Source organism: Camelus bactrianus, chromosome 20, assembly GCF_048773025.1.
Source record: "Camelus bactrianus isolate YW-2024 breed Bactrian camel chromosome 20, ASM4877302v1, whole genome shotgun sequence".
Lineage (NCBI taxonomy): Eukaryota > Metazoa > Chordata > Mammalia > Artiodactyla > Camelidae > Camelus > Camelus bactrianus.
In genome coordinates this window covers 22,461,974-22,484,670 of record NC_133558.1, presented here as the reverse complement: position 1 = coordinate 22,484,670, position 22,697 = coordinate 22,461,974, and the positions used below count along the sequence as shown (strand labels likewise).

The window sequence follows — 22,697 nt, the reverse complement described above, 5'->3', positions numbered from 1 at the left end:
GCGGTGGTTGCCAGGGCTAAGGTAGTGGGGCAGGACTGACGAAAAGGGACACCGGAGCCTCTTTTGGTGTGACGAAACTGCTCTGTATCTTGTCGTGACAGTTATGTGACTGTATTTGCCAAAACTTGCATAACTGTACACAAAAGGGTGAATTTTACTGTTTCTAAATCATAACTTTTTTTTAAGCTCCAAATGGAAACCATAAACAACAAATTAAACCAAAACAGCTACTATTGAAAATAACCACAAAGTTCCTGCATTTAAGGAAGAGAAATCTTTTACTAACAGGACCACTGGAAATAAGGTCTGCAACGTTCCTCATTCAAACCCGCACACATTCTCTTAGCCACCCAGCCCTGACAGGCCTCACAAAGGGTACTGCAGAAGGAACCATCGCAACCCCATTCTTACCTGGACCACGGGCCGGGCCGTCAAGAGGACTGAAAGGAGGCACTAATAATAGCCCGTGAAGAACCTAGCTAGCACCTGCAAGCTAGAGAGAGCTAGGCGAGGCCACAGGAGTTTCTTCCAACTGCAGGGGGAACAGCACAGCCCCTCCTTGTTCTTCCTTAGGAGACAGAGGTGGTCACAAATTCTCCAGCAGTGTACACTTACCTCTGTCACGACTGCATTTACACGGCCTGGCTGGAGCTCAGTCCTGCAGCCCTCACCCCTCACAGAGGAAACTGAATTTTGCAGAGGCAATGAAAGTAGGCCAAGGCGACAGAGCACTCCAGTTACACGGGCCCCTCCCCAGGAGTGTCTCACTCTGAGGTCAGGACTCAAAGCGGAGTCTGTGCTGTCAGCTTGAACCCAGGGGGACTGACTTGTTGGGCTTGTTTTTCCAGAGCATTAGCTTGAGAGTTTATAATGTGAGACCCCAAATCAATCTCTGCCACAAGGCTGGCAGCCTCCCCTCCACAGTTCTCACCTAGCCTGGCCTGACCTTCTCTTTGCTTCACATGCTGAAAGGTGACAAGCCCACTCCAACCTAGTGTATTGCAGATGAAAGGTCAAAGACACCCACTGCCCAGACTGTCCTGAAACCCAACTTCTCCATTCCAAGGAACAGCAATCATCTTCTTCCACCCAGGCTCACAAGCTTAAAAAATTCTTTTGCAGTCATTTCTGCTGGGAGGGAGTTTGGGCTGTACCTTTTGTTTTCCCGTCCACGGACACCAGCTTCTTGGTTTCTGCTGTTAGCAACAGCTCATAAGGATGCTCGTCTTCCTCCCTGGCTGCACTCCCCTGAATCCAGGGTCTCATGGCCAAGACCTAAGAGAGAAAAACACCACAGTACTTCCTGCGTGGGAGACTGATACAAGATATGTCAAACAAATTTGAGATTATTGGCTCCTTTTTTTCATTTTTGAGGATGAGAGAAAGGGAAGAGAGGGTAAATAATTCAAGTGTCACGTGGAATCACAACCGCTTCCCACTATGCACCTGTACCTCAAATCTCAATGGTCTCTGATTAAAACACCCCCCTTTCCTTCCCTCATTTCATCCTTCAAAATGTCGTAAATAAAACCCAAGATCCTCCCCTCCCTTGCCTCTCCCATCTCCACAATGCTCTGCACGATCTCTTTTCTGCAGGTAAGACCTCCTGAGCAGACTTTCACCATGGTGCGTCATAAAGGCCTTCCTTCTCCATGTTTCTTTCCTAACATGTACACATGCTACCCCAAGGCTGGATTCCTTCCCACCTTTTCAAGAGGGAATCAAACTGACTTCTGACTAACCCTGAATGACTGACATTTAGCAGAAACAAAGCGCTCTGTAAGTCTTTATTTTTGAGAGCCTTTCTTCGTAGGCCCTGGGGGTTATAGAGAAGGATGTCCCCAAAGCTGGCTTCCTACCATGCCTATGGGAATACAATTTTAGGAGAAGGTAATAGGTTTTATTTACCTATTTATTTTTTAAAACAGGGGACTGAACTGGGGATTGAAGCCAGGACCTCGTGCATGCTAGGCATGGGCTGTACCACTGAGCTATACCCACCCCCGAGAATACAATTTTAAATCAATTCTACCAATCTCTGTTGTGAAAAAAGCCAAGTGGACGGGCAGTATGAATTTCAGTGGAGAAAAAGCAGCTCTGTCTACTGAGAAATCCCTAATCCAGGCAGCCAAGTATCTGATGAAATAACTGGACCAAAGCTGGCCCCTACACCTGCCAGCCGGCTTTAGTCAGCTGGGGGCCTGCTGGCCATAGCTCGTCATGGTATCAGAGTAGCCAAGTATCTCAAACCAAGCCAGAAACACGATTAGAGCTACAGTCACCCTGAGAGAGAGAATGGAGATACTTGGTTTACAGGGTAATTCCAGCTCACTTGTCCTAAGAATCCAATGTGTTTCACAGTCAAATTAAGAATAACCATATAACATCTATTAGGAAAGCAAACCAAAGTACAAAAATCTCTTATTGAGGAATTTGGGTAGAACAAGTAATATATTATGAACAAGGGCGTGAGGGGGGAATTCCTAAGTCCACCTAACAAACAATGGTGCCCTGCCAGTGTGACTCTGCACACACAGAACCTCCTCCTTCACTGACATGTGTCACAGAGCTCACTGGAAACAAATCAGGTTCGTTGATTTATCAGGGTTTTGCTTCTTGGAGGCAGAGCTCACAGTGCTACAGCCTAACGAGACAACATGGATCCTCACAGCCTCAGACTAAATGAGAGCCCACAGCTCCTGTTTGTTAACAAGGCTGCCACTCCAAAGGTGGAATGATAGTCTCTCAAAATTCTGCTAAACACAGCAGGAACCTCCACTTACTGAAAGCCACCTGGAAGCTAAAAGCTATTTCATTACAGTGAGCCATTTGCCTGTATTACTTATTCCTTTTGCCTCTTCCTAGGAACACAACTAAGGGAACAAAGAGGGACCATTAAGTAGTTCATACAGTGTCAATTTAATATCACCAGCTTTACAGACAGAAATTTGTGTTCTGAAAGTTTACACACCCGTAGCTATCACTTAGGCAGAGCCCTGGAAATCTGATTCTGTGAGTGTTCTGCACACAGCAAGAGCTCTAACGTAGCCCCCAGGCATGCTTCTCTGAGAGGTATCTGACAGCCTGGATGCCCAGCCTATTATATCCTTTCCTCTCAAGCAGGACAGGCCTGATGAGTTCCATCTGGAAAATAAGACCAACTGGACCTGCATTCGCTCCATGACTGGCTCTTGTGCACAACAACTGGACACAGAGAACCAGCAAATGCCAGAGCTGGAAGGGACCTGAACCACTACAGTCACAGCTAGAGAGTACCTGGTGCCAGCTCCTTCATTGTGCAGATGACACAGAGAGGTCCATGGACTCGCCCAAGGTTACACAGAGAGCTCCCAGCAGAGCCAGGGCCATAAAACTCACTCCCCCAGATTCTAGACCAAGCTGGCCTCATTTTTTTCTGGGAAGTATGGTTTCTCCATCCAATCTGAAATTCCTTCCCTCCTTCAGATGTCTAAGGAATGTCCCCTGCTCACATCCAGACAACTTGTAGGGTGATCTTTTCTTCTTGGTCCTAGCCTCTGCCAGCAATGGGATTAAAATCTCATAATAAAGCAATAAACTGCTTTTCTTCGAGCCCTCCTAGCTCTCAGTCAAGCAGCCCTGTGTCACAGTGAATATGGCAGTAACTGATTTTCAACAGAAGGGATTCTGCTCTTTACTAAATTGCTTCTTAATCTCTTTTTCCCCTTTTTTCCAGGGCCTGCAATAAATCAACCCCACTCCCCCACACCCTGCAAAAAAACAAACAGATATATTCTCTGCTATATGGGAAGCAATATTTTTTGCTGCAGACAAAAGCTACTACCAGTTACCACCTAACTGTGACCAATGGAATGGCCAGTTTGGGTGTGGGCAGCTTTCTGGGAAGAGATACCACAGCAGTTGCAACTTCTCATGAACGTTCAGCACATCTGAGCATAGAGAAGACGACAGTCAGTCAGAGAAGACCACCAGCCTTTTGGTAGGGCAAAAACATTTGAACGGCTTGTGTGTGTACATGTTTTTTAAGGGAGTTTCATGATCAGGTCATTTGTCTGATCAGCATTCCTGAAGCCAGGTATACTCAGCTTCTCTTATAGGTTTCTATGGGTCATTTGCAATGACAAGCCTCAGGAAAAGGAAACGAACACTGGGGCAGACTGCTTGCCAAATACAAAAGTCTGAACTTTGATGAAGCCAGTGCCTCCTAGGACATGAGGTTTAGGATATTAAAGCATTGAGGGTATAAGAAATAAAGATGGTAAAGACCAGAGTCCCCAAAAAAAAGGCCTCTTTTGGAGACGACCTATCCATTCAGACCACAGCAAAGAGAATCTGTCTTGATCATTAAAAGAGTGAAAACCCAGACCATATCTCTATGTTCATGTCCTTATAATCATCACTAAGAAAGAAAAGCCAGGGTTCTCAGTTTTCCAAATACTGACTGTGGTGGCCCAACTGATTCAGAATTCCAGGCTATTCGGAAGCAAGTCCTAGAAGATGCGTCTCAGACAGAGTCTCCCTTCCAGGAGAGGGATAGGGAAATTTCTCCTCCTACTTCTCAACACAGTATTATTGCCAACTTGTATGCTCTAGAAAGCCCTGGGAGAATAAGAAGTCTTAGTTATTGGATATTTCTTTAAAATCCTTGCTCTTATCCTTAGGCATCAGAAATTTTAACCCAAGCCCTTGTTAAAGAGGTGGCATAAGGCATTTACAGAAACCCAGCCCCAACTGAACATGCTCCGTATTCCTAGGTTTCTCCTTGTAAAAAGGCAGTAATAAAGCAAATCCCTGTATAAAAACATGTAGGGATTTACTACACACACTTGCATCTACCAGCAATGTGTTATTAACCTAGAGGCTGTAATTCTAGAGACCCTTTAGTTGAAACATGATAATAAGCATTTTGTAATTAAGGGATAGAAAGAAATAAGGACAGAATTTGTATGTAGCATAGAAATCGTCCCCATCTCCAAAGATGACTTTTACATTCTTAAAAGGGCTTCCTTGAATTTATGTATTTTGTTAAACTAAAGTCATCCTTCTGGTTGCATGTGTTTATATTAAATAAAAGAATCTATCTCACTGGATGGTCCATGGCAGTACTATAAAAAAAAAAAAACTTAACTCCAACTTCTAAGGATAAATTAAGGAGACTTAATTGACTAGTTGATGGTAGCTAATTTTCAAATTAAAGAGTAACAGGGCATTAGATGAGCTACAAAGTAACTACTGAAATTATACAATATTTTCAATAAATACTCAATAAACATAGTCTCTGAATGGCAGGAAGTGTTAAAGGAGCATTTTGAAGACTAATGGTTAAGGAAAACATGATTTTCTTCATATACCTAAGTGAGAAGGTTGAACTATTTGTCCCATGATAACATCTTTTTTTCAAAAGGTGAACTGTTCTTTTCAAATAACCTCCTTTGATTCCCCCTACCCCCATGACTTCTATTTCTCTTCTAGCTGAGTCTTCATAACGTTTTCCACGTTTTTCCTGGTGAAGATTCTTCATGTGAATGAAGAAGGAAAATGCAAAAACAGAAATAATGCGTTTGGGGCAGAACCAAAGCTCACTAATCTGACCCAGCCTAGAGAGCAGTGATTAGGGGAACGCTCTACATCTTGTATCAAAAGACAACACAGGTACAAAAGTGAAAAGTGAGACTATTTAGCCTAATGGAGTCAGGAGAAAACATGCATGTTTTACTTTCCATGTGGTAAGGCAGATTAATAATCGGCCTGTCTGCAAGACATGGAAGCAATCTAAATGTCCATCAACAGATGACTGGATAAAGATATTGTGGTATGTATATACAATGGAATACTATTCAGCCATAAACAAGAATGAAATAATGCCATTTGCAGTAGCATGGATGGACCTAGAGATTATCATACAAGTGAAGTAAGTCAAAGAAAGACAAATATCACACGATACCACTTATATGTGGAATCTTAAAAAATGATACAAATGAACTTATTTACAAAAAAGAAGCAGACTCACAGACATAAAAAACAAACTTACAGTTACCAAAGGGGAAGGGGAGGAGGAATAAATTTGGAGTTTAGGATTAGAAGATACAAACTACTATATATAAAATAGATAAACAATAAGGTCCTACTGTTTAGCACAAGGAACTATATTCAATATCTTGTAATAACCTATAATGAAAAATAATATGAAAAAGAATATATACATATATGTTAAAACTGAATCACTATGCTGTACACTAGAAACTAATACAACACTGTAAACCACTATACTTGCAGAATAATAACAACAATTGGCCTGTCTGCTAAAGAGCCCTAGTAAAATTCTTTGCTTAGTACTTTTGAGTGAGATTGAAAGGATCTGTTCTGGATTACTGATATACACAATACAAATATACTAATCCAAAGAGGTGATAAGAAAATGAGAAAGTAAAGTCTTCTTATAGCACACACTTGATGCACTTTCCAGAAAATCCTATTGCATTGATGAGAATAAACCCTTAGCCCTCTACCTCAGAAGCTGCAGAAGGAAAATACTTCTTATCTATGTGGTCTTCCTCCTCTTCATCGGGTGGTGGTTTTGCTGGAGGCGGTGGACGTTCCTTCTGTGGAAGAGAAGGAATAAGTATTTTACTACCTTTTTTTTTTTCTTTAAGAATCTAACTTTTTGGTTTACTCTTATCTTAGCCTTTGGAAATTAAGAAGGATAATGTAAACAGCTTCCCTGAGACTAAACTCAGGGTTTAGTATTGAAACAGACAGAGAATGCTGTGTGTGCGCGCACACACACACACACCCACACACACCAATTAGCACTGCTCTTTGTTTTTTGATGTTTGTAGCAGAGATTATTCTGCAGCAGAGATATATCTGTCATATCCTCGACCACAGTGAGAAATACCAGTGCTGAAAATGCACAACTGCCTTGTCAGACAATGTCCTTCATGATACTGATACATAAACTCTAGTGTAGGAAAACCAGTGGCTCAATTTCCAGTCTACTCTAAAAAGAGGAAACGATAAATCAGAAGAATCAACTTGTCAAAGAGTTCTAACAAACCTAAGTTATTAAGGAAGTAATGAAGAAAGCAAAGACAAAAACATCAATTCCTGCTCAAACTTTAGTGCTATCCCCATTTACTAGCAAGCTCAGAACTGGTCTCTTGTCCTTGGTCACGATTACTACTATGTATCATTAGCATATGAAAACCCTATTTCATTTCAGCCCATTTAAAAAAGGAATATTTGTCAGTTAACTGCCCTAGCAGGGGTTGGCAAGCTTTTTCTTAAAGGGCTATACAATAAATATTTTAAGCTTTGCAGTCAACTCTGCCACTGTAGCATAAAAGTAGCCAAAGAAAATACGTAAATAACTGGGCGTAGCTGTGTTCCAAATACACCTTTATTCACAAAAAACAGGCAGCTGTTTGTGGGCCTGAGTTCACCACCCCCGCTGAGTTCACCACCCCCGGCCCTAGAGCAAGAAACTCACTGAGGAGGGGATTATTTAGATCGTGCGTAGACAGTTTCAGGAACACACAGAATGATCTTTGGTGCAAGAAAGCTGAAGAGAGGTTTGCCATGGTCCCTGCAGTATTTTCAGTATTGTTTACACTCCAAAGTCCTATTCATGCCTGACAGTCAACGTTCCTACAGGGAAGGAAGTGCAAACCTGAGACAGGAGTTGGCCTTCAGGCTCATTCCCTGACTAGTGGGTTAGTTTGCTGTGTTGCTAGAATAAGAGCATTTTCAAAAGTCAGGGTAGAGGTGAAAGTTGAATTATGTGAGAGCCGCAGAGAAATCTATAAGGAAAGACGCTTCTCATGTTTTAGGAGCTGCCAGGGTTAGTCAGCATGTGGCATCCCTGATCTCTCTGTTAAAACATACTTCATTGCTCCAGATTATATCTTGATAAACTGATCATTCCCATAGTCCCGGCAACCAGATGGATCCCAATGGCAATGACTGCAAAACAAGCTTGTACGGTCAAGCCAAATAGAGCTAAAATTTAGATCAGATTTCCCACTAAGTCTGCTTTCCCCACCCTTCGGTGCTCCAGAAGTGCAGAAACAAGCCTGATACCAGGGCCACCTTGTAAGGAGGACAACAGCCAACACAGCAGACCCATAATCTCACCAGCTACCAACCATGGCTCTCAAGTAGCTGAGGAAAAATAAAATCAAGCATGACAACAATAACAAAAATGGCCTGTCCTAGAAGCCTTCCCAAGGCTAAAGGAGCCTAGAAAGAATAATATGAAAGCTTTTTGTGGAAGAGTGATCACCAGGGACTCTGGGAGGAAAAAGAATCATGGGTCTCTTTTCTATCATGAAAACTTTGGCCCAGGGGCCTGAAGTACAAAGCTGACTTAACCATACCATCCGCTGTGTTTACAAGATGTAGAACAGTCCCTGGCCACACTTAATTACTAAGGGCCAGGAAGGCAGCACAGCCACAACATACTCAAGTGAAAATGGCAAAGCATGCATCCCGAGATGCATCAGTTTCCACTTAGCAGGACCATAGGAGGCTAGATTCCTAGAGTGGGATGAACGAAGACTGTGTAAATCAGTGGCTAACCTCACAGGAACTTGGTCATTCAAAGCCTACTTCAGTAACCTTGTGTTCTTCTCGCAAAGTCTCCAGCTCCCTCTAATGGGTATCACCTGTAAGTGCCCCTCAAAGCAAAGCCTTCCTCCTCAGCTGGATTTGCCTAATTCATTTGTTCCTAACAGTGAAAGAAGTGGCGGGGGGAGAAACTAGCTTTGTCTGCAGAAGCACTAGGTGAGTGGTGCTCAGCATACGCACTTGCTTTCACCACAGACAAGGAGTTAATCACCATCCTTGACAACACCCACTCTGGGGGGCTCCCACAAGACTGGCAGGCCTTTCCAAAATCCATACGGAAATTCTGGGACTATTCCAAGGACAGGGCAAGGAGTCTAACAGAAAAGAACACCAAAAAACATCAGGCCATTCCCAGGGCACTTATGAAAAGCCCAAGGATCACCCTGCAGCCAAAATATCATCAAAATGATCATATGCCAGATTAGCACAAAAAGGGAAGGGCCGGCCTCTTACATCTAACAGGAAGAAGAGATAGACACCTAAAAATATGCTCAAGGTGGAATTATCACTGGATCCTCTTAGACCAGTGGCCTGTTTATTAAGAGTGCAGTGTTCAAAACCTCCAATCACTGTGCCTGACAATGCAGAAAGGAAGGGCCACAGGACAATTGATTCAGGCTTAGGTGCAAATTAAAACACCAGGGGAGAAAGCGAGTCTGGAGGACAATGTACAAGGCTGGAAGCAGAAGCAAGTATTAGAGAAAGCAGCAGTCAGATGGGAAGGATGACCTTTAGAGGGAAAAATGCAGGGTTGTCCACAACCTACTATTTCAATGGCTAGAGGGTTATAATTGGGAAAAACAGGAATGGCCCCATACTAATCAATGTCAGATGAAACCTTGCTACCACCCTGCTGAATACAGAATGTGTACAAATCCAAACGGTAATTCTTCCAGGGCAAATGGAAGGTGAGCATGTACTCAGGGCAGACAGGAACTTATTTCAGCCAGCCTTTCGTCATCAGAACTGCTCTCCAGAAAGAAACAGACACTATATAGCAAAGACCCCAAAGACAGAAGCGGCACAAAGACTAAACAGAAATAAAATGTGTTAAATTGCTCTAAGGCCAAAAAAGTAATAGAAAGATACAAATGGGTTATACTGAAATTGGAAAAACTAAAATTCTACCTCAACACGATTTGTATGGTTTAATCACACTAAGCAAGAGGGAGATGTGGAGAGCCCCCGGGAGAAGATGGGGAGCAGGACCCAGGCCTCTGAAATGCAGCTGGCACAGGGCGGTCCCACTTCCTCTCCCCAGCTCCCCGCTGGAGCCCAGGCTGACAGCAGAATCCCCGTGCGGGGTGCAGCCACATACAGGCCTCACTCCAGCGGCCTTCACTCCAGTCGCCTCGGCCTCCCTGTTCACGGAGTCTCGGTCAGACGAGCGCCCGCTGGCTGTGCTGTCCAACGAATGGCAGGAGACAGCGTTGTACAGTGCCTCGTAGGGCCCCTCCTCCTCCGTGTTTGTGTCAAAATCGATGACCAATTCAGTCACTGCCTTCTCCACGTCACCTGAAGAGGGGTTAGAAGGCAAGAGAGTTGGTGAGAGGAGAGCGCAGGCTCAGATTTCCCACGGCTGCAACGACCCAAAGCCTGAATTTGACCAGTGCTAACCCAGAGCAGGAAAATAAATGACAGCTTTGCTCCATGAACAGGAATAAACACAGAGAGTGCCATCTGCTCTTCACGTCCCAAGACCTGCAGATTTTTCTCTAATTCAATACGCAAAACCTCTGACATCTATGAAGGATACCTCCCAAGACCTCCATAAATTTCAAAATATCTCAATACCATGATAGCATAAACTTAAACCACAAAATGGAGCAAAGTATAGCTGAAAAACTTCAGTTATCCTTTAAATTCTTAATAAGAACCTCCATGTGCTCAAGCGAAATAAGAATGCAAAGCCTTTCTGAGATGGAAGTGCTGTGCTGCTGTTAGACTCACTCACTGGGTAACTACAAGACTCAGAGTTCCCGGGATCCAAATCTGTGACTCTGCAAAGTAACCAACTGTTACAGACAGAGATCTCTGGGTCACTTGCAAATAGTCAAAACTGTAACTGTAAAATCCTTGAAAGCTAAAAGCTTAGTGAACTACTAATCCCATTACTAGTAGATTATAAGGTCAAGAAAAAAAAGTGTGATTGGGGAGAGAGACAAGGACTCCACAGTAAAGGCAAGTTGAGAACTCCTTAACCCTTACATCTCTGCCTTCCTCTGAAAAATCCCTTTCCTTTTTAGTGTCTGGCTTTGCTCTGTTTCTCTAGCCTTCCTCACCATGATTTTTATCTGGGGGAGGTGTCAGTCAGTGTTTTGTCCTTCTCATTCATCATACCTAGGATCCAAAAGGCTGCTCAATCAACCTGAAAAGGTGGATCCTGGCTAATGATTGAGAGGTTGGACTGCCCAAGCTAGCACCCAGATCACATTTGCTGCCATATACACAGCTACCAGCCAGATGACACTCAAATATTCACTGTGGGCCAACTATGTTGAAAGCATTAAAGTGTGTGTTAGAAAAAAAGGATTCACTGAGATTTGAATACATCTTGCAATCATCCCATCTACCACACACCCCAGAACAGATCAGAGAACCAACTCTAAAAGTAGAGAATAAAATAAAGTAGGAAAGAAAAGGTCCACAGTCAAGGCCTAAGCTATGCCCAATAAAACTGCATATAGTAGTTGGAAAAAAATGAATTTGAATATAAACTTAAGTACTCCCAGCCCCCTGAAATCATTACTTAAATTAAGATTTTCCATTCTGCCAAAGAAGGTTCAATTCCTTAAGCTGAGAGCCCCTTTGCTGGCAGAGAAGAGTTGACTTACCCTGAGACTTCTGTGATATGGAGTCCATACTGGAGATGAGAGATGGCTGGAGTGTGGGGGTTTTATCTACCTCTTTTGCACTTCTTTTCCCAGTCATGTGATCTACATGGAAAGACAAAAAAAGCTGCACCAAATACAAATGCCTTGGGTCAGCCAGCTTGTCCCCTGGTTGCCCTGGCAGAGAGAGGGACTGATACCTTCAATAAGTGCTGCTATCTGTTGGCTCTTCTGAGAAGGCAGTTCCCGGACAGTGTCTAGGGCAGTCAGTCCACGGTTATCTTTTATGTTGACGTCAATCCCTAGAAAGGCACACCAGGTGGACCAGGTGAGTGAGCATTTTCAAGCTGGCCTCAAAGAGGGTCAAATTCCAGGACACCTCTTGCTCCCAGCAACAGAATCAACATTTTCATTGAAAGCATTTTTATCCAGCTATTCAACAATTTGTACATTTGCAACCAACCAGTAGAGACATACACATATTGAGTTCAAGTGCAGACAGCAAAAATCCCCCTCCAGAGATCCTAGTGGGGGGAAGGATCCCAATCCTGGCATGCTGTGTAGACAAGAGCGCTGCCAACCTCTCACCTGCAGCCAGCAGGATTTGCACCACATCGGTCTTGCCAAACAAAGCAGCCTCATGCAAAGCACTGCCCTTCTCCGTCTGGAAAGCAAACGAGAGCGCAGAGCAGGATGTCATCAGAACAGTGACCCCAGTTTGGCGCAGTTCCACACGACAAACGGGATAGAGACAAGAAAGGACAGGAAAATAAAATAAACCACAGAAAATCCTCTGTCATTTTCTCTTCCACTTTTCTTGTCTGGATTCCAAAACCACAATTGTGGCCCGTACTTGGTCAGGGGTGTTTGATTTGTCACCAGGAATAACTGCACAGTTACTCTTGGAGCCACCTGTTGGTGACACTCCTCAAATTCCACCTTCCTCAGTGGAAGGAATGATGAGAAGAAAAACACAAGGAAAGACACCTTAACTTCAATTGTGGTTTAGTAGATGCAAAGCCTAAGGAATGGTCACCAACCAGAATGGAGAAAGCTACCAACACAGGGAACTGCTAAGTCCCCTGTTGGCAATCTCAAGCTGATGGGGCTCTGGAGGTGCTAACGGTGGAGTGAGAACACACCTAAAGGAAGAGAATGAAAGTATTCTAATCTCAAGAGAGTTCATCAGCACATCTTTTCAAGGTATAATGACCATGTCTGACCCTTGAAAAGAAACAAAAAATAACAGACTCACTTGAGGAGGTCCTTTATCTCTAAAGTCTCACACTACAATGAGTCAGCGAATGGAAGCATCTGACACGTGACGTGCGCCGATGTGCTAAACAGGCACACAGCCCAGCTGCATGGCACTTGTGCCTTTTCCACAATGACTGAGCCCCTTGGGCCTGGCTGGTACATCTGCCCCGCTACCTGGTAGTTGCTATCCATGCCGGCATCCAGGAGGACCTGGACCACAGCTCTGTGGCCGTTCCTCGCTGCCAAGTGCAGAGGGGTGTGCTTCTTAGTGTTGCAGCTCAAGAGGTTGGGGTGCGCGTTGAGGAGCATCTTCACCACCTCCAGTCGCCCGTAGAGCGCGGCCAGGTCCAGGGGTGTCTCGAATTTGTTGTTGCGCATGGTGGGGTCAGTGAGCTCCTCTAAGAGGACCTTTACCACCTCCGTGTGGCCGTACTGTGCTGCACAATGCAGGGCCGTCTCGTTGTCATTGTTCTAAAGAGTTAACAGGCGGGTGACATCAGAAAGGTGACTAGCAGACAGGTGGATGACTGGGACAATCACACGTAAAACCACTGAAATTTAAATGAGAAAAATAGCAGCAATACTTGGGGACTAATAGAACTAAGTCAGAATCCAGTCAGATTCTCCTGCAAACAAGCCCGACTGCCCCAATTACCCTCATCTTGCCCCAGGTACCGCAAGAGGGGAGCAGTCATCTCCTCAGCATTCGCGGTCTCCTCTGTGCCGTGAAGCAGTGTCTCCAGACCACAAGGAGAGCTGACCAGGGAACATGGCGGGCCTCAGGTGGAAGCCCTGGCACAGTGGATGCCCATAACATCACTGCCATTGATTCATTTTAAACTTCAACTGGTTTTACAATTTCTATTCAGCCAACCCTGTGGTTCTGATTCTGGATTTGTTGACCATCCACTGCCTCACACAGAAGCTTTTTTGAAAGAGTTTGTCATCTGCGTAGCTTCTTGCATGCAAATCAATCAGCCAACAATGAAAGCTAACAGCAGAGCATCAAAAATCACTCTCAACACATCAGCTAACAGCCATTTCCAGGGGACAGAAGCACTTGAGCTCAGTCACAGGAACACGGGACCCTGATGCTGCCCTGAGCCTACTCCAGGAGCCCGTACCAATCAACCCATGCAGCATCTACAGCTATGCAGGGAAGTGTTTCTTAGGTAAGAAAGATACAATCAGACACCAGAAAGTTGGAATGTTTCATTTGTGTGAGAGGTGCAAAATATTCAAAATTGTAACAATGCCATTAATTCAAATTCACGAACTCATGGTCCTCTAACGCCAATTTTGTTTCAAATTAAAGGTAGCACCTGTGATAAAACAGAAATTTGTGCTTTCTCAATCAGAAGCAAAATGTTAATTCTGCCTTTTACTACTACTGACAAAGTGTAACTAGAGAAGGAATAAAGTAATTTCCATGATCTCTCTCTTTTTTTAGAGGCACTATCAAAAAGGATGATTCTCCCACAAGATTTTGAGATTCCTGAATTTATCCAGGAGGCTTCTGCCACTCTGGGAAAACAAAGTTTCTGAGGATGTGTGTCCTTCAGGTCAATATTGTGCACCTTTCAGTGGTCAAAAGGTAAAAATTAAATGTTTCCCCAATTCCTTTAATTCTATTAATGACATTAAAAGTAACAGACTAGGAGTTACAAACATGCATGCAATTCCATCTGCTTTTGATCTGGCATTTGACTGCATCATTTTTTCCAGCTACATCAAGTGTATCAGAAAAAGAGCCAGAGCAACTGGGAACAAGGCCGCAAGAGGCCAGAATGATAGCAAAGGAAAAACTGTAAATGAAACAAGGACAGAAAGGGTGGTAGCAGGAGCCACATGCAAAGATAAATGCACACAGATAAACAGAGGAAGCAGCACTGAGCTCTAACACAGCTCAAAGCGAGCAGCTGCTGAGAAAGTGCAGACAGACTTTCCTGGCCACAGAACACAATGGGTTAGCAATGGCCATCTGTGACCCAACTGGGCCCAAGGGACGGATTCCTGTCAACCCGAAAGTCTGGAGGGAAGGAGAAATGCTGGGCAGGAAGTAAATCCTTGGGATTCCCTGTGCCAAACAAACCATTCAGGCCATTCATGTGCCCATTTCCTATTAAGCTATGGCTTGAAAATACTCAGAGCTGTTCACTTCACTTTCTCATGAAAAGAAAAGACAGCTACAGCAATGAAGACTCACAGGACCCTCCTGCAGAGATATCCAGGGGCAGAGGTGCAACTCCAAGAAGCTATAGAGGCTTCTCAGGGTTCTACCTCTCAAGATCAGCACAAAAGTAAGTGCCAAGAAGGTCAGCTTATTCCTATTAAAATTCCAATCCCAAAAAACTTTTACTCTGAAGCAAATACTGCTGTCTCTTTTACATCCAAGTTGTCTCCCAATAACCATGATAATCTGTAAAAAGCCTCTCATTAGGGCCTGAAGAACTGTAAAATTCTACACTATCCAGCAAGGGGGAAAAGTCTTCTCTGGTTTTTCACCAGAACCAAAGCAGCTACCACAAAGCTGCCTTGGGAAAGGCATGGTCTTCATTACTACCAGGCAAACTGCCTGCCTATGTTAAAAATGGCCCCACCATGTCTCTGCAGTTCATACTCACAGTGTAGGAAGCATCTTATTTATGTTTCAGTCTTGCCAGACATGGTCTGGGAACTATAATACTCTTGAGTTTGTGTTTGTGGTGAACACATCTCTCAATGATTGAACACAGGCCATCTCAGTGAGCTCTTACTACTGTTTTCCCTTTGAGCCTGAGAACTATCAGGGCAAGAAGTCACTAAGTGTTGGATTCATGGACCCACAAGAAAGGGAGGGATTCCAGGGCAGGCACAGACTCCCGACCACCTGGAATCCTTCTTTTTCACATCTTTTAAATCACACACACCATGGGTGCTCACAACACCTCAAGAGTACCCAGAATCCTATTACTATGAACCTGGACTAAGGAAGGGGACTGAGGTGAAATACCCCAATTTTCCCCCAAAGTCTTTGCACAAACTCTCCATTCCTGCTCATCCTGAGACCCACTTTGATTTTTTTCCTTGCTATGGTCACTAGTTCTAAGGGGAAAAAAAAAAAATCCCTATACCCTTTACATCTGGAGACCCCCAGTATTTATGCATTTTATAGACATACACAAACACAAACTACAAGCAGCAGAAAACCATCTAGAAACATTTCTATGGCCTTTGTCCCCTTGAACTATTCAAAACCATCACCTCCCAGTGCTTAGATTATAGCCCAGCTGCACTCTTGTCCAATGTTGACAGATATCTAAGTTACACACACTGGAGCTACAGCTTTCTGTAGCAACGATGGTATAGGCTCTAGAAATACACCAAAATTAGAACAAAAGGACAACGTAGGCCTACTGAGATTTAGAAGACATGGGGAAAACATGAGAACTGAGTCCATCATGTGGAAGAAGAGTTAGACTTATTCTATAAAGCTCTGAAGGCAGAACTCTGACCAACAGATGGAACGTTTAGGAAGACAGATGCCAACCAAACATAAGAAACCAAAAATCAGTGGAATCTAAAAAGAGGCTGCCAAGCAGTAATTCTATTTGTTACTAGGAGAAACAAACAAACAAATAAAATAAAGGGTAGATGGCTTGCTTTTCAAGTGAGAAAAGAGGAATTCTGCTTTGGTGGAAAGTTAGCCTAGATCAGTGGTTCTCAAACCAGCTTTGTTCTGGAATTACCTGGGAACTTAAAAGTAACTGAGTCCCACTCCAGACCTGCCAAGGTAGCACCTCAGAGGATAAAGCTCAGGCAAACCGGTATTAAAGTTACCAACCTAGCAGGCACCAATTTAATCAAGCAATCATTCATCATCATTAAGAATGAAATAAACTGACATCATGTGCCTTGTAATACGATGCACTAAAAGAAGGACAGAACATCATGTTTGTAGCATTAATGCCAAAAATACGTAACCTGAACCTAATCATGAGGAACTATCAGACAAACTCAAAAAGAGGGACAGTCTGAAAACAACTGGCCTATGCGCTTCAAAAATAGCAATGTCATGAACAACTAAGAAAGGCTCCAGACTAGGCATGACTATGAACCAAGTCCTGGACCAGAAAAAGAAACTGCTCTAAAGGACACTGTTGAGACAACAGGCGAAATCTGAACATGGATTCTACATAACAGTATGGTACCAATGTTGAATTTTCTGAATTTGATCATTGTATTGTGGTTATGCCAAGTGAATGTCCTTGCTGAAGTATCTGGGGTTAAAGAGTCATGATGTCCATGACTTAATCTCAAATAGTTTATCATCGACTACAACAATAATTACATATATATAACAGAGAGAGAGAAAGGGAGAGGGATGGTGTGAGTGTCCTCAATGTGATGAAAGGGGAACAGGTGATGAGTCTAGGAGAACAGTACACTGCAGTTCATTGCATTGTTCCTGCCACTTTTTGTAAGTTGGAAATTTTTTCAAAATAAAAAGTGTTATCAAAGCTTGCTGGGTTAAAAATAGATTAAAAAAACAAAATTCTTCTGTACAGCACAAAGAACTATATTCAATACCTTGTAATAGCCTTTAATGAAAAAGAATACGAAAACGAATATATGTATACATATATGCATGACTGGGACATTACACTGTACACCAGAAATTGACATATTGTAACTGACTATACTTTAATAAAATTAAAAAAAAAAGAACTCCTAAATAAATGGGGCGGGGGGGGGAGCTTTCTGGGTTATTCCCATGCAATCAGACAAGCTGACCAGTATGTGGAGACAACTGGTCTAGACAGTTTCCAAGTCTCTTCTAGATCTAAAACTGTAGATTATTTTTAAGTGTACAGAAAAGTAGATATATCATAAAACTGATTCGACTACTGCTCATCTTATGATATTCAGACTACGATAAAATTGTTTTAAAAGGGGGTAAATAAACAATCTTAGTAGTTCCACCTTATCTAAGGATGACTTACATTTGGACTGGTTTATGCTGACTTGCTAAAACAGGAAAGGCTCCAAATGTTGAAGAAGATAAAACCTCACGAAAACTATCTCTGCTCCCAGGAAAGGCATCTGAACTTCTTAATTTCTACAGGTGCCTGACAGGACTTAGCAAACACAAGCACTTTAGCACAAACAATTCCTAGACACGCCAGGTCAATAAAAATCCCTGAGTCAGCATAGAACCCAGGGAGGTTAGAATTGAATCAGCCCAAGAAGACGTTGCATTCTTGGCACAACCCAAACAGCTTTATCCTTTAATGGAGTTCACATAATTTGGCCTTTGAGGGCGTGGTGGGCAGGTTGGAGGCAAAGGATAGTAGAGTCGGCTCTCCGAATCCATGGGTTCTGCCCCTGGAGAGTCAACCAACTGTGGATCAAAAATATTGGGGGGAAAAATCCAGAAAGTTCCAAAAAGCAAAACATAAATTTGCCACGTGGCAACTATTTACATAGCATGTATATTGTACTAGGTATTATAAATAATCTGAAGATGATTTAAGGTATAAGACAGAATGTAAGTAGGTTATATGCAAATACTATACCATTTTATACAAGGGATTTGAGTGTGCTATCCACAGGGGTCCTAGAACCAATACTCTCACGAATACTGAGGGAAGACTCTGAAGTACGTCCATACTCCATTTAGGCTAAACTTCTTCTTTGTGTGCAAAATCAAGGGACAGGAAAATGTGCTTTTAAGAACCAAAGTCTTACCCTTTAATCAGAGCTCTATAAGCTAATTAAACTAACCACCAAGTGGGAAAATGATCACTTCAAGGTGCCTCCTCACAAAACAAAACTCTGAAGAGACTAGTCAAACAATGTTGCATTAAGTTTCACCCACCAGTAACAAAGATCAAATTCCAGAATGCCCTTTCAGAAATACCACATGGTATATACCTTTTAAAATTAGGACCTCAAATATTACTAGACATTTTTACTTCCTGTACATTATCTTATTTGAACTCCAAAACAATCCAGCAAGGTAAATGGGATACCCCATTTTACAGAAGAGGAAACTGAGGCTCAGAGAAATTAAGTAACTTGTTCAAGTCAACACCAGTAAGTGGCAGCACAGAATCCAAACTTGCGTCTGTCTCGGAAGACCTTGACCTGTGAGTTTTCCACTCTGCCACACAGCTCCCCGAAAGAGAAGATAGAATATCTTCCTATTTTGAAGATTAGAAAACAGAAGTCAAAGAGTGAGCCAAAAACAAAAGCTAACCTGTTCCACCACCCCAGATCAAACTGATTCTCCATCACTGGGGCTCAACAGTTGAAGGAAATCTCCCATAGAGCCTGCCAAGGTCCAGCCCATAGGAGCTTCATTTGCTAAATCAGTGTTTCTCAAAGAAAAACATGGAGTATCTGCCTTGCATTTGCAACATGCAGAAGGACCTTATGTTTCCCTTCCCAGTGGATGCTGTATTTAGGGCAAGTGAAAGGTAGCTGATGTGAATAATGCAGTGACTGTTGCCAAACTCCAGACTGTTGCCAAAAAGTAAACCTCATCTGAATGAAAACCTGAGTCAAAAACAGCAGGTGAAGGGTGGGAAGGGATAGACTGGGAGTTCAAAATTTGTAGATACTGACATGCATATGTAGAATAGATAAACAAGATTATACTGTATAGCACAGGGAAATATACACAAGATCTTGTGGTAGCTCACAGCGAAAAAAAAATGTGACAATGAATACACGTCTGTTTCTGTATAACTGAAAAATTGAGCTCTATACTGGAATTTGACACAACATTGTAAAATGACTATAACTCAATAAATGTTTTGGTTAAAAAAAAAAAAACAACAAAACAGCAGGTAAAAGCACAGAGGACAGAGGCTAACACCACCGCCCAACCCATGAGCTCTGACCCTGGAGGTGGGAAAGGCCCGAGGCAGCCAGCTGGGTAGTCATCCCCAGGCCTATCAGCTTCACTGGGAGGGAGACTCAAGGAAAGTGCCCTGCTTGGCCCTGCAACTTCATTTCCCATTTCTGACCCCTCCAAGGGCCAAGAGTGACCAAGCAGCGAGAGAAGCTAAGGGCTGGGGAGAAGGGATGAGGCTTTAAAGCCCCAGGCACAAACTCAAGGAAATGAGAGGGGAGCAGCACCAGCAGCTTTGAAGAATAAAATGGAATCACCCATGCCCTTCTCCCACACCTCCACCACAGGCAGTTTCACATCATAAGAAATACAGAAAGCAAACTAAAAAAGAGTCTTTTTATTCTAAGAAGTACAATTTAATCATTTTCTGCGCTTTTAAAAAGTAGGCTAACTTGCGTGACATTTTTTAAATCTAAATGATTTCAGAAATCGTAATAATAAATTATGCATATAATATGGTCCCTTCTCTTTCCCCACTTCTGCCACTTTTAAGCTTTTCAGACATTTCAGGAAAAGCATCTAACCTCTTCAGTTTTGGTATGGGTTTTAAAAACAAAAACAAACCCACTGAAGCGGCATTTTCCCGTTCCCAGGCAAGCCAAAAGCAGATGGGCTGAAGCAGACAACAGTCAGGAAGATGAAGAGGAGCCTGAATGGGTAAGAGTAGAAGCCAGAGAGGACTGAAGAGAAAGTGCAGCTTGGAGAAATAATGCAGAGAAATCCTGGCAGCAAAGTACACACCTTGGCATTGATATAAGGGTCAAAGGGGCCGTACTTTTTGAGTTCTTTGATCTCAAGAGCATTCTATAAAAAGGAGAGGAAAAGAAAATGTGATGGTAAAATGGATGAAATATATCAAAGCAATGCACAGCCCCGAGGGGGCCCAACACTAGAGCAACTTGGATCTGCCCTCGGGGTGCCTCAAGGAGAAGTTAATGGGGAAGACAACCTCCAGGGCACAGCGCTCATCACCCACTCTGATCCAAGCATCCAACTGGAACAACATTAACGGTTTTTAATAAATCAATGTAGTGCTTGTGACCACTGCCTAGACCCATCAGGTTCTTCAGGCTACTGCAGACGTCTTGCCCAGCCCCTGCCCCACCCACCTCCTACCTGCCTGACAGATACTCAAAGCACGGGGCTGCTGTCCCACCTATCAACAGATACTCCAGGCAGGAGGTGATTGTGAGCAGGACAAGCTAGCATATTCAAGCGGCTCAAAAATCCAAGCAGCTGTGTTCCAAGGCAAAAGTGAGCAAAGACAGGATTAGAAATGGTGGCTGAAATTTTCTTAAATGAAATGGACTTTAATGGGTGGCTAGATTTTAACATTGAGGAATATTAGTTAAAAGCAAACTTCTTAAAAAATTTCCTCTAGATAAGAGAAATTACCATCACTTTAGCCAGGAGGAGTAAAATGCATTTAGATTCTAAAGAAGCAATTCCAAAGAGACCAATTTTCATTCCTAATGTTATAAAACAAACATCCTCATTGACGATCTTAAGCGTCTGTTGCTCAGCTATCCAGAAAGTATAGCCTGAAAGGGGGAGGGGAAGCCGATTAACAGCTATACATACAATCTCCAAACTGAGAGAGCTGGGAGCACTGCTTTAACTTCCTCACACCTCTCAGTGAAGCTGCCCTACTCTGCATCCAAATCCTGCTCTTTAACAGCTCACTGAGAACGCACATGGTCTTGCTGACGGATGGGCTCACAAGAGTGGTTTCCTATTTTTTGAGGAATAACCCTGATCAAATCCTACAGGTAATTTTAAAAGCTCCTCTCAGCAAAGTCATTAGGAAAACAATCTGAGGCTTATGGAGAAAGGCCAGCATCTCTCTCATTCAAGCAACTAAGGAAAGCACCTACTTCAGTTCAGAGCAGAGAGGAAAGCAGAACGGCCTGTCACACAGGGAATGCCCATCTCCTCTCAAATGGACCCTCTCAGATCCAAACTACAGGGAGCTGTATTTCATGAGAGGCTTGACTAGAAATTACATAATTCAAATACAACTTTTCCAAAGGAATAAATACAAAGAAGAAGAGGTACAGTCTCAGAGTACCTAAATCAATGGCCACTGTAAGGATTTTTTGCTCAGATGCTGCCTTTTTAAAGAATTCCCTCTGCTTTGCCAAAGCATGGTCGCTCTCAAATTCACATTAGAGGACACCATGGAAATGGTCTTCATTCTGTCAATCACATCCAACCTCCACGTCTGTTTTTGTGAGCTCATTTATCAGCAATAGCATGAGTACTTCCACTTTCACAAGTTCTGACGTACGTAAAACCAGAGTATAGTTCACTCAGCACTGACACACACTGGGAGTATTTCTGTTTACCAGCTAAAGCTGCACTGTAACGTTGATGGCATAAGCCCACCAGTTTCACATGAACTCTAGGCAATTTGGCAGAATTTGTGTTATTTCAAATTTTGCATGAGGTGAGGATTTATAACTTTATCTGCACGATTCAAATGCATATAAAATGCACGCTTCATGGTTTAAGGTTTCCCTGATGCACTGAAAGCAGTAGTGCTGAGAAGAGAGGAATCACTCTAGGCCACAGAAGAACTGGTTCCCTGAGATCTGAGCTACGGGACTGAGGCGGTGATGGGGCTGCCAAGGCCTGGCTGTAGCTGAAAGGAAGAAAGCCTCCCTTCCTTCTGACCTGTTCATTGACTTTGGTGTGTGAGGGCCCTTGATGGATAAGCAACCGCACTATCTGGGCATCTCCTTTCCAGGCTGCCAAGTGCAGAGGGTAACAGCCTTTAGAATCAGCCACGTTGGTCAGCGCGTCGTTCCTCAGAAGAACCTCGACCACATCCCTAGAAGGCAAAAATCAATCATGACTTTGCAGAACTCAAAAGTCTTGCCTACTAACAGCTCTTTACGTGTGAATGGCACAAAGCCCTTCCACAGGGCTCATCTCACCTGGCTCACCTATCTCTACCTGAGCTCATCACCCAATCTTCCTTTTATCCCATGAACTACTTGTACAGCTGCAGAGACACGGCTGAGCCATCTTGAGCCTCACAACACTGACTCATCACTTCCCAGTTTATCTAGGTTTTCTAGATAATCCAC

At 43.2% G+C, this 22,697-nt stretch overlaps 1 protein-coding gene across 6 annotated transcripts in view; it reads right to left on the bottom strand.

Annotated features, from left to right (window-relative positions):
* Nucleotides 1-22,697, bottom strand: part of ANKS1A (ankyrin repeat and sterile alpha motif domain containing 1A) — a 176,691-nt gene that overhangs the window by 81,426 nt on the left and 72,568 nt on the right. For 4 of the 6 annotated variants that reach the window (XM_074348522.1, XM_074348523.1, XM_074348526.1 and 1 more), the window contains exons 3-11: nt 22,282-22,438; nt 20,350-20,412; nt 12,888-13,184; nt 12,045-12,120; nt 11,657-11,758; nt 11,460-11,561; nt 9,944-10,140; nt 6,510-6,602; nt 1,155-1,275 (exon numbers count right to left, since the gene is read on the bottom strand). In XM_074348522.1, the coding sequence (XP_074204623.1) occupies nt 1,155-1,275; nt 6,510-6,602; nt 9,944-10,140; nt 11,460-11,561; nt 11,657-11,758; nt 12,045-12,120; nt 12,888-13,184; nt 20,350-20,412; nt 22,282-22,438 (1,208 nt within the window). The remainder of the gene's footprint in view (nt 1-1,154; nt 1,276-6,509; nt 6,603-9,943; nt 10,141-11,459; nt 11,562-11,656; nt 11,759-12,044; nt 12,121-12,887; nt 13,185-20,349; nt 20,413-22,281; nt 22,439-22,697) is intronic. The other 2 variants (XM_074348525.1, XM_074348528.1) reach the window with 1 other exon arrangement.